This window comes from Telopea speciosissima, chromosome 11, assembly GCF_018873765.1.
Source record: "Telopea speciosissima isolate NSW1024214 ecotype Mountain lineage chromosome 11, Tspe_v1, whole genome shotgun sequence".
Classification (NCBI taxonomy): domain Eukaryota; kingdom Viridiplantae; phylum Streptophyta; class Magnoliopsida; order Proteales; family Proteaceae; genus Telopea; species Telopea speciosissima.
Window position 1 is genome coordinate 29,446,279 of NC_057926.1, and position 16,164 is coordinate 29,462,442.

General features: G+C 37.8%; 2 protein-coding genes across 7 annotated transcripts in view; both read right to left on the reverse strand.

Moving 5' to 3' along the window:
- Positions 1-688: 688 nt before the first annotated feature.
- The window catches only part of LOC122645631 (oligoribonuclease-like), a 108,662-nt gene continuing 93,186 nt past the window's right edge, over positions 689-16,164 (reverse strand). For 3 of the 6 annotated variants that reach the window (XM_043838951.1, XM_043838952.1, XM_043838949.1), the window contains one exon: positions 12,442-12,841. In XM_043838951.1, the coding sequence (XP_043694886.1) occupies positions 12,727-12,841 (115 nt within the window). In that variant the 3' untranslated portion in view covers positions 12,442-12,726. Of the gene's footprint in view, positions 757-12,441; positions 12,849-16,164 lie in introns of those variants that run through there. The other 3 variants (XR_006330491.1, XM_043838950.1, XM_043838948.1) reach the window with 3 other exon arrangements.
- LOC122644932 (protein mago nashi homolog) lies at positions 3,532-6,621 on the reverse strand. The gene is made up of 4 exons (XM_043838294.1): positions 6,571-6,621; positions 5,595-5,708; positions 3,680-3,931; positions 3,532-3,558 (listed from the first exon to the last, which is right to left on the reverse strand). Exons 1-4 carry the CDS (start codon positions 6,619-6,621, stop codon positions 3,532-3,534), a joined length of 444 nt encoding a protein of 147 aa, XP_043694229.1.

Genomic DNA, 16,164 nt, shown 5'->3' on the forward strand with positions numbered 1-16,164 from the left:
TTTTTGTTTTGTAGAATGTACCCAAGAAACAGAGGCAAGGTGATTGCAGGGACTGATATCACTGGGAAACACCAAGTTAGACAAATGGACTGATTGCAAGGGATGATCATCCTTGGCCATGAGAATTACTCTTTTTTAAAAAAAAAAAATATTGATGCTACACTTGAGACTTCTGGTTCTGTACCTATTTTAGAGCAGGACTGTATTTGGATTTCTGTTTCTCATATACTAGCTACCAAGGCAATACTAGGAAAAGTTTGAAGGGAACTATTGACAGACCACCATAGTATGTTATTTGATGATTAGTTTTTCAATGGTATAAAAAAGGCGGCCACAAGGCTCCTGCCACTGCGGGGTCTGGGGAAGGTCATAATGTCGGCGTCAGAATTACCCCTGCTTCGCAGAGAGGCTGTCTCCAGAGACTCGAACCCATGACCACTTAGTCACCGTGGAGTAACCTAACCGTTGCACCAACGTCCACCCTCTTTTCAATGGTTTTATATTCCATTAAAAAAAGATATATAACCTCAAAATATTTGCAGTTACAGGATTAATCAACTCAACTATACTATTTCCCAACTAGACGAGAGAGCACTCATCATTGTTAGAAAGATAAGGAAAACAAGAAATTGATTGTTAATGCATGTACCAGATATAGACGACGGACACACCCAACTTTGGCAATATTTTGGAAAATTTAACTCTCCACCATCAAAGCAATGTTGTACGATGCCTTGTTCTCCTTCATTCTTTACAATGCGTTGTTCTTCTCACTTCTTGTACTTGGATGGTTTGAAAATGCTGTCCTTAAAGTATTTTAGTTCCCTGATGCTCTCTTTGATGGCATCCATGGCTCTATGCCTGTTTTCCTTCGAAGGTGCTTTTGTACTTTCTATAGGAAAAATAATTGCCATAAGAACAATGAATATGACCAACATTAAGGGGGACTATCCCCTTCGTGTGTGTGTGTGTGCGTGGGGGTGGGGGTATGTCCTTAGATAATGCCTTCTTTTATCCTTCTGTCGTAAATTTGTGCAAATATGCATTTGGATGGGCCACATAATTCAAGCAAAGTGGAATTCATATGGCCAAACTAATGATTAGGTTGATAAGGCATCAATGGTCCACCATGTATTTAGTTTTTGGACTAGCATTTTCAGCTCCCAAACCATTTTGTCAGAAGGTCGACTATCAAAGATTTTTCAAAGTTTCATGCAGGCACATGGTGAAATGACTTGGGACTAAAGCTTACCATGAGTACCCAGATGAGGACTCATGCCACAAATTTGAGCAACAAACTATAACACACCAGATAAAGAGTGTATTTGGATCAGCCACATGCCATATCTGGGTCACCAAATTTGCTTGATCTGTTATTGTTGATCCTAGGTTGACACTGAGAGGGGGGTGAATCTGTGTTCATAAAAAATAAACCCTAAATTCTAACCCTGTGTTGACGTCAATGCAGAAGACTTCAAGCAAACCTGATTGGCCAGGGTAATCCCATAATTATCAATTCCACAACACACATGCACGCCCACCTCGCAACCACTGTGGCCAAGTCTACCAGACAGTGCACTGCACTTTACAGATCAAACACACTCCAATATATGCAATGGAAAGTAAAGTAGACAAGACACCAAGTTTACGTGGTTTGGCCAAACTGCCTACGTCCACGGAGCAATACCCTTCCCAGATTTCGTATATTGCTCAATACGCTACTCAAATTTTTGACTGCAACAACAGCCCTGGAACTACAATCCCTGCTTCGGTTTGTGCAACAACACAAATGAGGGCAACTACCTCAATCTCTGTACAAGCCCCCACTTGACAGAGTTACAATAATTAATTGCAAATAACATAACCAAATCCCCTAATACACTGGCCAATATTAGCTTACAATCAAACTAGGTTTTTTCAACTAAACATGCAAACTAGAAACTCACAATGGGGATTTACAATTGGGGATTATCTCTTGTAGAGTAATCCAACAATCATGAAGCCTCTGACACATAGAAATCGTGTCTATGTACGCTCCACTGCTCAAACCATCTGCAATACGGAGTCATCGAACATAAAACAGTAATATCATTAATTTTCTATGCTCAAACGATGCTGTAACTCCTTTCAATGGCTTCCTCTCGAAAAAATACCCAATTTCAAAAAAAATTTCGTCCCATTTGGATATCGGATGGCCAAGATACGGCATTCCAAAGTTGAATGCTCCAAAAATTGGTAACCAGTGGCAAATCCGTAAATAAAGAGATTCTTCGTGACAAACCATGCACAAAAGGAAAAATGCGTCAGAGATTTTCACACTCTTCCTTCATAAGAAATAGGGGTGATGTCATGCCAACATCACACTTCACTACACATTAGTTATTTCCTTTATTTCTTCCTTTATTTCTTTTTCATTCTTTTTCTTTTAATGAACCAAATCTGATGCAAGATACCGATCCGAAGCTCGAGGAGGTTTTGGAGTTTTAAAAAAACAATGGAGAACGTCTGTCTACAATATAACACTTAAAGATAAGCCAAAAATTTTGGCTAAATGTATAAACTTTTGCCTATTCCAGATTTGCTCCGTTTTCGTGCATCAACACGAAAATATCTGTAACTTTCTCGTCCAATACTAAAATGATACAAAACTAGTTGCGTTGGAACCATGACTCAAAGAAATTCATTTCTTGTCAAGACCACTTCACCCAGAATTGCCATTAAGCCTTCCAAAAATGACCTTAAACTCACTGTCATCGCATGAACCTGTGAAATCACAACTTTAACAGTATGAAACCTTCACTTGTTGCTTCGCCCCTTTGCCAAACACTATATAAGGACTTAATACACTGTTAAATGGTGTTCTTCAAGTGCGGGTACCCTTGTAACCCTGCCAAATGGCCAAAATGCCCTTATAGCTATGCAGGTGACTGTTTGACCATTTTGATCAGCTCTTTCAAACCACCAATAGCTACTGCCACAACACCACTTTGACCAAATACGTTGCCAACAATGACAACAACATTCCACACACTCCAATGTACTAACAGTTATGATTCACATGTAGGTTCCCAAACATTTCTGATGTCCTTGCTACTCGTTTCCTCATCAATAGAATGCCTTCGTTTGTGTTAGATAACAAATCCCCTTTCTCTGTGATTTATCCAACTAGTTCTCTTTTACCTTTACGACCACGACTATTTGGTTGTGTTTGATTTATTCAGATTTTATCCCATCATATTGATAAAAGTTCCTCCCGGGCTGTTAAGTATATTTCCCTTGGTTATTCTCGAACTCAAACGGGCTATAAATGTTACGACCTCATTTCTCATAAACAATACATTAAAAGTTGCTCGATCTCTTATGATTCACATACAGGTTCCCAAACATTTCTGCGATTCTTGCTATTCGTTTCCTCATCAATAGAATGCCTTCATCTGTGTTAGATAACAAATCCCCTTTCTCTATGATTTATCCAACTAGTTCTCTTTTCCCTTTCTCAAGCTCTTGCCTCCCAACACGGTCGGGTTCTGGCTAATTGTTATCATCTTCCTTCATTATCTGAAGCATCATAGCCAACCAAAGTTCACAAACTCGAACAATCAAAAGGGAAAGAAATAGAGGGCTAAATAGAGAAAAAAAGAAAAAACCCTAAGAAAGAAAAGCCGGAGAGAGAACATACCTCGCTTTCAGCAATGATTTTGCGACGTTCCTTAAGAACAGCTGGGGTGAGGAAAACTTCCTTCCGAATCATAGTGTCGTTCTTGTAGTTAGAGTTGTTGGCATATTGAAGTTTCCCATCAGGGCGAAACTCGAACTCCAAGAACTCATGTCCAAACTTTCCTTTGTGCCCTACGTAGTACCGTAGATAGAACTCACCGTTGTTTTCCCCTGCCATCTCTCTCTTCCCTTTGAAGAATACAAAGAAGAAGACCTAAAAATTTGGAAACAGAAAGTAAAGAGTTAAAAGACCCTCAAGTTTAAAATGCTCTTTGCCGCAGAGAATATCAGCAGAAGAGGGACCTTGAGTGCAACTGCCCAAGGGTATCAATACGACTCTTAACCCAAAGCCAAGTAACGAACCTGAACCAACCGGTTAAAACCAAAATCGAACCAATTGATTATTAAATGGTTTCATTTTAATTTGTGAGTATAGGTTGCCAAGACTAACTCAGTTTTATTATTTTTTTTATTGATTGATTTAGTATGTACAATCAGTTAAATACTATATCGAATTTTTTTTTTTTTTTTTTTTTGGGTAATCAATTATAATTGGTTCAAAACCAACATTTCAATGATTTCAATTCTTAAAATCAATATTGAACCATTTAATAAACAGTTTCACTTGTTAAAATCAAAATTAAATCGATTAATAAACAGTTTATCAATTATGATTTAAACGATTCAATTCGATTCGATTTCAATATATGATTTCGCTTTACAATTGAGACCTTTAAATAAGACCAAGGTTTGGTATTGGCTCCACGATTTAGAAATGATTTATTTTAATCTCAATAACTATGGTTCTAGCCCCAAAAGGATATTAGATGTATTTCAACTATTAGAATTTTAAATGATTTTGAAATACTTGATTCATAATATTTATTAATTTTTTTCTTAGAGGATTTTGTAATTTTCTAATAGACACCTAAATGACCAATGGGTGTGTCCGTTGGAAGACTTATTTGAATGGTCAAAAAACAAATAGTCTGGGAAAAGACATGATTTGTGGGTATATCTTTTAGAGACACCCCTTAGTTATATCTCTTCCTCTATTATATAAGGAGAGGAGGTCTTGCGTTTTTTTGAACAACCTCTTTGGAAGTAATTTCAGTTTTTGTTTTCTTCTCTACCTTAGTCTGTTAGTGTTAATGCATTAGTGCATGGTCAACTCGGATTCAAGAATTGGGGCATCTAAAAACTTTAAGTAGAGCATCGCTTGATGCGACTCAACTCTACCTTTATTATTCGGGTATCACAAGAGAATGTGTATTGGTGTACTTCTTTCTACAAGGATATTTCAATGCCATGCTAATAAGATAAGTCTCATTCTTATTGTTCGTTATATTATGTTTCTAGTCTTATACTTTCTGCCCATCTTATTCTATTAACATCAATAACTTGAATAATTGATATTGGCTCCAAGGTTTGGAATAGATTTGTTTTTTTTTTTTTTTTTTTTTTAATGAAAAGAAATCTTATATTACTTAAAGTGAAATATGAACATCACTGAGATTTGGAAGAGAACAACTGCTATTGACCCTGGATATAGCCAAACCCAAAACTGATTTATAGAAGGTTTTGTTACTACACCATTTAAAACTGTATTTTTTTGGGGTAGAAAGCAAGGCTATTCATTCATGCGAGCCCAACGCCAAACAAACAGGATACATAACACTGATAGATAACATGATAAACGCGAGGTTTGGATATACAATATCCAGAACCAAGGAATGGAAATTGATCCGGTCTCACATGTTAGAGAAGTTTGTAGTTTTCTTGCCTAAACTAAAGTAGTGTTGAAGTAAGTTCTAGGGTAAACACATTTTATCACTTGGATAAAATAAAGAACAAAGATCTTTGTTGTAGCAGCACACTTCTTTGAGCCTGATATTAGCTTTCACAGCATGTTTCCACCCCTGCAAGAGTTCGTATAGTTTTGCCTTCTTCTCATCAGTGGTTGTTAGTCTACCTGCAGATGTTAAACCATCCTGACCATTTAGCAAAATTCAAAAAGCCCAACCAGTTAATCTTAGTTTAGAGTCATAGATGCTTCGCAAATCAAACTAGGGAATTGCAAGTCAGGGTTAGAACCCTGGTTCAATTCATGGGATAAGTATGTGTAAGGTGATGATGCATATATAGTATGAGACGGGGGGTTGAATATGTAAATCAGCAACCCATCGAAATACATCTCTCAAAACCATCATGGGATCAGCCTTGGTCAATCTCTTAACAACTTTGTTTCTTATCAACCAGATGAAATAGCATGTAATAATAAAGACTAAAAAACCAAAACAAAGATTGTTTATCAAATCTTTTTGAGCAAAGGATAGAAGCACACAAATGTGCTAATGAAGGGCTGGGTAGATCAGTTCTCAATCTAATAGGGCCAGATGCCCAAATACGCTTAATCCAATAACATGACATGAATATATGCTACTCAATTCATCACAAGCACCATAGAAAACACAAGTAGGCTCGATGGGCATCCATTACAAGATAGAAGATTTACCAAGTAGTCCTGCATGTAAGACATGCCAAAAGAACATTTTAAATCTCGGATGAATGTTAATCTTTCAGAAAAATCGCCACCATTTGGTGATCATGGGGTAGGGCTGATTAGTTGATGAAATGAACTTGGCTACGAGTTGAGTAGAAAACAACCTTGAATTAGAAAAGGAACAACTCCAAACATCATTAGATTTCAAAATATTTATTTTCAAAATATTATTACTAACATGATTCGGGAAACAAGAAGACAGAGCAAGTTGATACCAATAACAATCAGAGATCAAGTCATTTACATTAACAAAGTTCAGATTAAAAAGCTGATTGAAGGAAAAGTATTACCTGGTTCTGATGGTATCCAAGGATCAAACCAACAATGGGTATTTTTCCCATTACCAACCCGAGAACACACCATTTTCTTTAGGTCTGGAAGGACTGATACAATGCTGTTCCAGGTCCAAGACCCCGTTTGGCTAGTGTTTTAGGATAAAAAATTGAGGTCTTGGGGAAGTACTTTGACTTAAGGATTCGAGCCCAAGTAGAAGACTTTTCAGTGAGTAGCGTCCACCCAACTTAAGAATGAGGGCCTTATTATGTGTTGCTGATTTACGCAGACCAAGACCTTCGGAGCTATTGAGTTGGCAAATTTCTGACCATCCAATCAGATGTCCCTTTATCCTGTTGTCATTATCATTATTCCAGAATCTTAAGTAAATTGAATCCAAAGATCTACAAATATTCCAGAATAGATTGGTTAATCTAGATGACTATGGTTTTAACCTTAAAAAGATATTAGATGTACTTGAACAAACAACAAATTAATTACTCAGCCTTATCACAACTTAATGGGGTCGGCGTACGGATCCAAACAAAGAAAGTAAGAAAAACTGGGATCTAGCAAAAATGTGAAGATGTGGAAATTGGTCCTGCACTTCTTGCGCATGCTTTTGTGCCACGACAATTTTGGTACCATGCATTCAATACAACAATGTTTCTTACTAACCGAATACCCACACCTATGCTCCATAATGTGTCACCTATATATCAAATTTATGGTAAACATCTAATATATGATCACCTAAGGGTGTTTGGCAGTGCATGTTATACTCTTTTGCGCTCTTTTTCTCAACACAAGCTGGATTATCGGTCTAGTTGTCACACCTTAATAGGATACACTTCATGCCACAGAGAATACAAGTGTTTTGACACTACAACCAAGAGGATGATTATCTCCTACCATGTGATATTTGATGAAGAATGATTCCCCTTTAAAGATCCCTTGGCGCTCTACCATGCACAATAATACCCAACTCTCTCTTCTAGGACCACCACCTCTTGTATCGTGGCTGCCTTCTACCTCTCCCCCAACATCATCAAGTGACACATCCTCACCACCTTCAACCACTCTCCCTACCTCCCCTAGTTTGGCCTACAATGCCCCTCCTTTACAATCTTCCTCTCTGACTCAATCCTCCTTCGGTGACACGTCTTCCCTTCCCACCTTCCCACCTTCCCGTTAGGGTTAGTTTCGTCAAACCTTAAATCTCTAAGACTCGCTTTATGCAGAAAACAAGTCATTAAAAAAAAGGCTCATGTTCTCTGAGTCGCAACGCAGACTACGCCCAGACACATGGACCTGCTACTTAGGGGGGCAGGATGATCATTGCGCCCACCCCCATGTGTCTGGGCGCAGCCTGTGCCCCCGACACAGAGAACATTCTCCCAAAAAAAAAATTATCACCATCAAGATGCTCAACTAAGGGTCTTTTTGGTATCATTTTTCATTTTGTTTTTGGCCAATTAAAAAAGTAATCATTAAAGAAAACCATTTGGATAAAAAAATAAAAACTGTTTGGTAACTATTGGACATAATAGAGTATAGAATGACAAATCATTTGAAAAATAGTTATGCATAAACAATTTTCAGTGGTGTTGAAGAAATTCCCCCATCACCCATCTTAATGTTTTTTTTTGATGGGTAGGGGGGGGATATAGGATGTGAACCAGGGGACTTGAACTCAAGGCCTCCTGATAGCGATGGGCCTTTACGCACCCCTAGCTACCAAGTGCACTAGGCATTTGACCACATCTTCTTAATGTTCATTATGAAAGTTTACTTGTCTAAATCAGTTTACCAAACCATTTAAAAACAATCACAAAATGAGCACTACTTCATTAATTACAACCCCAAAAGAAAAGAAATAGAACATTATCAATTCCTAATATAGACAACTAAATAAGAAAGATCCATCAAAACTCCATCAGGCATCCACATACTCTCCATAGTCTCCATCATTCTCTTCAATCATTGCATAAGGGTGAGTTCGACAGCCCAATAAGCAAAGTCCCCAAAAAACAACGATAAATGCATCATCGCCAATTCGCCACAAAACATACTTTATAAACTTTAAATCATATGAGTTCATAATTTACAAAATGTACTTTAAATCTTACTTCATTAAAAACACTACCTTCTTTGCTTTGCTTTACTTTATCTTCCTTCTTTATTTTCTATTCTTTACATTTCGTTTCCAAAGTATCATTATTGCATCTGCTTCATCATAGAGGGAATTCATGCTTTCATACTTTCATATTGTCTCCACCTCCTCGGGGTAGTGTCTTGGCCACCTTGACGTCAACTCTTCTGGGAAGGATAATGTCACATTTCATCTCACCACCTTGGGGTGGTGCCTTAAACATTTACATACTTTCATCCTCCTGGTAGCATCCTATGTGTACCGGCCTCAGATGCAAACTTTAACCCCAATGCACACCAGCCAAAGAAACATTGAATACTATTATACTAATGTATTTAAATGAATCCAATCCAATTATTTTATTACAAATTCCATATATACCCTTCTACCAATCCATGTTTGACTTTCATTGTTTTCAAATTAATCAACAACATATTGTTTAAAGGCACGAACTGTTGAACTAAATGGTCCCAATTTTAAAATCAAAACCGAACCATTTAAAACAGTTTTATGGTTTTGGTGTAAAACGGCTCGATTTAGTTCGGTTCTAATAAACGGTTTTGGTTTGATTTTGACACCCTTACTTTAGAGTATGTGGTTTCGAGAATAATATGGGAATACGAATTAAAAGGAAAAGGGTGTACCCAGTGCACGAGGCTCCCGCAACTGCAAGGTCTGAGGAGAGTCATAATGTACACACCTTTATCCCTGCTTTCGCAAAGAGGCTGTCTCCAAACTCAAACTTGTGACCACTTGGTTACAACGGAGTAACCTTACCGTTGCACCAAGACACAATGGGAGCATGAATGTATACACGTATTATTCGTATATTTGCTAGCTATGGTTTGAGCACAACCCATTCTTTGGCAGACCTGCCAGCCTAAATGGTTGTAGTAAGAAACTCTTTTTCTTTAAAGTAGCATGGTTCAAACATCTACAATTTCTAGATTTTTAAGATCTGAATGGGAAATGTTAGGCCAACAATACTTGATTCTTAAGCTAAAAGGTATGGGAATTATTTTCAAAAGTGGAATAGGAATTTTTTTTGCATCTCTTTAGTTTCAAAGAATCTCTTTTTTTGCAGTACCATAAGTTGGAATCCTCAAAATGTTCTTCTCGGACAATTGTTCATTTTTGAATTGAAAAAAGAAGAAAAAAGAAGAATTAGATTGGTTCCTCCTATTCATGAGGGTTACGTTTGGTAGCAAGGGGAATTAAAGGGAAGGGAAATGAAATTTTCAAATCTTAAAAGAAACTTTTGTAATAATTAACCCATGTGATTGTATAAACTTTTTAAATTTCATACCATATTTAGTAATGATAAATTTTACATGTAATTTTTATTTTACTTTTTAAACCATAGGAAATTGGATGAAAAGTAAAGTGAAATTTAATAACCAAATATGGAATGATATGGAGTTAGTGATATACTCACATGGTGTAATGATTACAAAAATTTCTTTTTTAAGTTAAAAAATTTCACTTCCCTTCCCTTTACTTCCCCTTGCAACCAAACGGAGCCGAGGGGATTAAAATTCCAAATTCTACCATATAATAGCTGGTCTCAATTGAGAAAAATCTTTATTGTCTATATTAAGGACCATGTTGGGAATATGGTCTATGATACACCTACAATGGCACAATTTTTGCTGATCATCTAAAAGGTATATTTGTCTCTTCTTACCAATTATACCCATATTTCATTGAAACTTTTTCTCAGCCCACTCTTTCAGTTATTGGTATTCATGATTTTTTCCCCCAAAATAACATCTTATGTTTTGGGACTAACCACACCCTTATCTCCTTGGTTCCAGGATTTTGAGCCTATAAATGTATGTGTTGTTTCTTATAAAATTAGTGAGCAAGCACACACCGACCTTGCACATTGACACAGGGGCACGCAAAATGGCCGTAGCAGCCCTGATCATTTCTAGTGGTCCAAGTGAGTGCGATGGTCATTTCGAGAGCCAGGTAGCGTTCTGTTTCCCATAAAATTATTGCAAAAGTATTAGTGAATAGGCTTAAGTTTATCTTGATAGATATATTTGTCCATGCCAAACGACATTTGTCAAAGATAGACAACTATTTGACATCATCTTTACCCATGAAATATTAGTAAAATCAAAGGTTTTTTTATTTTGGGGGGGGGGGGGAATTGTTAAGTATTCGGAAGAGCTTAATCCATAACAGGCTTGTCCAAAGAAATGATTCATCGAAATAATGAGGCACTCGTTCCGTTGATATGGACGCATCTGAGATCACTAAATGCTCGGGAGTTATTCTATTCAATCCCTTTCCTTGATTCGTACTTCAGGCATTTGTGTCTCAATTAAGAGGGGTGGGTCATGGAAAGAACAGGATTCTGACACTAGGTTGGCGTGTCCTTATTAATTCCTCTGCCCTTTGGATCCGTGTGCTAAAAGCTAAATACTTTTGAACCTCTGAACTGCTTGAGCCGTGTTTGAGACTTAAAAATGGCTCTTGGATTTGGAATGATGTTAAATAGATTAGAACTATAGTTTGTACCAAGATAGGAGATAGGAGTGGCCCTTGGATTCCTAATCTTGATGGGTTTAGTATACCTGCAACAATCCTACCAAGCATCAATTTTTCTTACAAGGCTCACGAGCTTTTTCACTTTGGTGAAACACTAATCTAATACACTCAATTTCCTTCATCATATTGTTGAAAGTATTTTGAAGATTTCATTACTCAGGCACATCACCAGGATTTCTTGATCTGCCTAGTTACTAAGAATGGTAACCTTTCATCTGAAGTGGTAGCATCTCACCGGTTACGGACTTCCTTCTATTCGGATTGGCGGAATCTGCACAAAGTACAGTGGCAATTCCTTTGGAAGTTAACAAGAAAAACTACACTCTGAATTCAAGTTAAATCTTCTGGAAAATTTTAGATGATGGCCTCCTTACTCTATATAAACTTTCTGGTGGCATACTGTCTTGCAATTTTTCCAGAGGGAATTGGGTTTATGAACTGGTCTTAAAGATTTGATTATTCCTGTGTTATCCAAGAAATTCGTGTGTTTTCCACCAATGTTCGCCAAAATCCATGGGTTGTTTTACAAAATATTTGTAACGTGGACAAAATATTTGTAAGTGGATTCAGGTTTGCACATTTATGATTATGAATCATCCACTGATCATTTGTGATGAGAGTTATGATTATACAACCAGAGAAGGCAGTTGGGCTTCTGCGGTACTGTTTAAAAATCAATTTGTTATGGAATATGGATTTTTGTTTTGTAGAATGTACCCAAGAAACAGAGGCAAGGTGATTGCAGGGACTGATATCACTGGGAAACACCAAGTTAGACAAATGGACTGATTGCAAGGGGTGATCATCCTTGGCCATGACAATTACTCTTTTTTTTTATTTTTAAATATTGATGCTACAATTGAGACATCTGGTTCTGTACCTATTTTAAAGCAGGACCGTATCTGGATTTCTGTTGCTCATATACTAGCTACCAAGGCAATAGTAGGAAAAGTTTGAAGGGAACTATTGACAGACCACCATAGTATTTTTTTTGATGATTAGTTTTTCAATGGTATAAAAAAGGCGGCCACAAGGCTCCTGCCACTGCGGGGTCTGGGGAAGGTCATAATGTAGGCGTCAGCATTACCCCTGCTTCGCAGATAGGCTGTCTCCAGAGGCTCGAACCCATGACCACTTAGTCACAATGGAGTAACCTAACCGTTGCACCAAGGTCCACCCTCTTTTCAATGGTTTTATATTCCATTAAAAAAAGATATATAACCTCAAAATATTTGCAGTTACAGGATCAATCAACTCAACTATACTATTTCCCAACCAGACGAGAGAGCACTCATCATTGTTAGAAAGATAAGGAAAACAAGAAATTGATTGTTAATGCATGTACCAGATATAGAGGATGGACACACCCAACTTTGGCAATATTTGGAAAATTTAACTCTCCACCATCAAAGCAATGTTGTACGATGCCTTGTTCTCCTTCATTCTTTACAATGCGTTGTTCTTCTCACTTCTTGTACTTGGATGGTTTGAAAATGCTGTCCTTGAAGTATTTTAGCTCCCTGATGCTCTCTTTGATGTCATCCATGGCTCTATGCTTGTTTTCCTTCGAAGGAGCTTTTCTGCTTTCTATAGGAAAAGTAATTGCCATAAGAACAATGAATATGACCAACATTAAGGGGGACTGTCCCCTTCGTGTGTGTGTGTGCGCGGGGGTGGGGGTATGTCCTTAGATAATGCCTTCTTTTATCCTTTTGTCGTAAATTTGTGCAAATATGCATTAGGATGGCCCACATAATTCAAGCAAAGTGGAATTCATATGGCCAAACTAATGATTAGATTGATAAGGCATCAATGGTCCACCATGTATTTAGTTTCTGGAATAGCATTTTCAGCTCCCAAACCATTTTGTCAGAAGGTCGACTATCAAAGATTTTTTAAAGTTTCATGCAGGCACATGGTGAAATGACTTGGCACTAAAGCTTACCATGAGTACCCAGATGAGGACTCATGCCACAAATTTGAGCAACAAACTGCAACACACCAGATAAAGAGTGTATTTGGATCAGCCACATGCCATATCTGGGTCACCAAATTTGCTTGATATGTTATGATTCACATGTAGGTTTCCAAACATTTCTGGTGTCCTTGCTACTCGTTTCCTCATCAATAGAATGCCTTCGTCTGTGTTAGATAACAAATCCCCTTTCTCTGTGATTTATCCAACTAGTTCTCTTTTCCCTTTATGACCACGACTATTTGGTTGTGTTTGATTTATTCAGATTTTATCCCATCATATTGATAAAAGTTTCCCCCGGGCTGTTAAATGTATTTCCCTTGGTTATTCTCAAACTCAAACGGGCTATAAATGTTACGACCCCATTTCTCATAAACAATACATTAAAAGTTGCTCGATCTCTTATGATTCACATACAGGTTCCCAAACATTTCTGCGATTCTTGCTGCTCGTTTCCTCATCAATAGAATGCCTTCGTCTGTGTTAGATAACAAATCCCCTTTCTCTACGATTTATCCAAGTAGTTCTCTTTTCCCTTTATGACTACGAGTATTTGGTTGCGTTTCTTTTGTTCACATTTTATCCCCTCATATTGATAAAATTTCCCCACGGGCTGTTAAGTGCATTTCCCTTGGTTATACTCAAACCCAAAAGGACTATAAATGTTACAACCGTATTTCTCATAAACAATACATTAGTGCTGATGTCACTTTTTCGAGAATACACCATACTTTTTTCCTTCTGTACTACCTTCTACTGCAGGTTTGCCCAGTCCTTCACTTCCAGAACTCATTCCTTCAGATGTTCCGCCTAATAAACCTCTACAGGTGTATCAGCGACACGAGAGGACTGTGCCCCCCGCTAGTATGACCCCTGCTCCACCAGTCAGTCCATCGAACTCTGATTCTGTGGTTCTTGCCTCTCCTCCCATGCCACCTGATCCTGCTCCACCAGTTTTCTCAGTGGATTCTGATCTTCCCATTGCTGTTCATAAAGGTAAGCATTCCTGTACTCAAAAGTCCTTGGGTGTATCCTATTGGGCAGTATATGTCCATTTCTCATCTTCCTGTTTAGTTACATAATTTTGCCTTTTCTCTCTCTACTAACTCCGTTCCTTATAATTACAGTGTGGCTTTTTCTCATCTTGGCTGGCAGGTAGCAATGGACACTAAAATGGAGGTGTTATTATCTCGGGGCACATTGGCATTGGTTGGTTTACCTCCTAATAAAGATCTTGTTTAGTGTTGCTGGGTATAAAATATCAAATACAATCCCGATGGTACTGTTGAACGTTTTAAGCCTATCTTATTGCCAAAGGGTTAGTCAGATGTATTTTGTTGACTATTTTGAGACCTTTTCTCTTATTGCCCGTTTGAACTCCATTCTTGTTATCAATTCTGTTGCTGTTAATTTGGACTAGCCCTTCTATCAGATGGGCATAAAGAATGCTTTTCTCTATGGTGACATGTAGGAGGACGTTTATATGGAGCAACCACCTGGGTATGTTGCTTAGGGAGAGAATTCTGCAAAAGTATGCAAACTGCATAAAGCTATCTATGGGTTGAAACAATCCCCTAGAGTATGGTTTGACAATTCAACACTATTGTTACTCGCTATGGTTTCTTTCAGTGCCACTCTGATCACTCTGTATTTATGCATCACAAAGATTCCAAGGTTGTGGTAATGGTGGTTTATGTGGATGTTATAATTATATTTGGGAATGATGCTGTTGGAATATGTAATCCAGAATACCGTGGGGGTATTCTGGTCCTTTTGGGGTAGATTTATTCTTATGATATTAGTATGAAGTTGCTGCTCTTATAGAGTCAGCTAGTTAAGGGTAATTATGTCTATTTCAATTCCTTTGTAACTTTCCCCTAGGGGCTTACCTATCAATGAATCTAAAACATTCTATTCTCTAATTCTCTCTTTCTAACCCACGGTTCTGCTAACATGGTATCAGAGCCAAGTCTGATCTAGGTTAGATAGAAAGAAAAAACCCTCCTTTTCTTCTTCAATCGACTTCTCCCTCCTTTCTCTCTTTCTCGGTTTCATCTTCTTCTGGTCTTCTTCTTCTCACCCTTGTAAGGGGTCAGCACTAATGAGGTAAAACCTAAACCAATGATTTAGTTGCTGCCCTCCTCCATCCTATCTACTTTTTTTCCTTTAAAATTCTGCTGGAACCATACCTGCAACTTGAAGGTTTCCAGAATTTTCTTGAAGATCAGATTCCTCTCACACAAGAAGGCTGATCCTCCATTGTTGGAGCCTCGTATGCAACCTTTTCCAGCACCTTTCTACCTTCTTCCATCTACTACCCTTTCTTTTCTTCTCCAGCCTTGATTTACCCCAATCGATCTGCCCAAACCCTTAACCTTCTAATTTTGGATCAACCCTTGGTTCTCACAATCCAACCATTAGATCAGGTTAAGATTTCTTGCACAGGTTACTACCTATACAAGCCATACTCGACCTAAGTTTGGACCTTTTCTGATGGCTGGATTAGTTTCTACAGCAAAGCCTCATTAACCTTCTAATTTGGTTACCTACTAAAAATCCTAACAAAACCCTGAATCTAATCGAATTTAGGTTACAGGTTTTAGCTCTTGCTGATTTTCGGAGGACTGATTACTTCCACTTCAAAGAGCACTCGACCTCAATAATTGCTCCATTCCAAGTTTTTGAAGACTTCTACCCCAATCGATTTCTACTTTTCAGGGTTTTCCAAACCCTGACACATTGATTTTGGGTTAGGGATTTTTGCTACTGATGTAATCTTATGGAGTGTTTCTACCATAAAGGGGATACTCTACCTCATCAATTAATGGCTTGAAGAAGTTCCTATTGAAGCCCCACTCTCAGGGGTTTTCCAAGACCCTGATTTAAATCGATGTTAGGGTTAGGGCTGTTCTTTTTTGTTGATTTTTT

Excerpts from the sequence above, each read along its gene's own strand:
- LOC122644932 (XM_043838294.1), bottom strand. The coding sequence starts at position 6,621 with ATGGGAAAAATACCCATTGTTGGTTTGATCCTTGGATACCATCAGAAC. Across the intron at positions 3,932-5,594 it reads CTAATATCAGGCTCAAAGAA|GTCTTCTTCTTTGTATTCTT; the intron begins GTGTGCTGCTAC and ends CCAAATTTTTAG. Across the intron at positions 3,559-3,679 it reads AAATCATTGCTGAAAGCGAG|ATAATGAAGGAAGATGATAA; the intron begins GTATGTTCTCTC and ends ATGATGCTTCAG.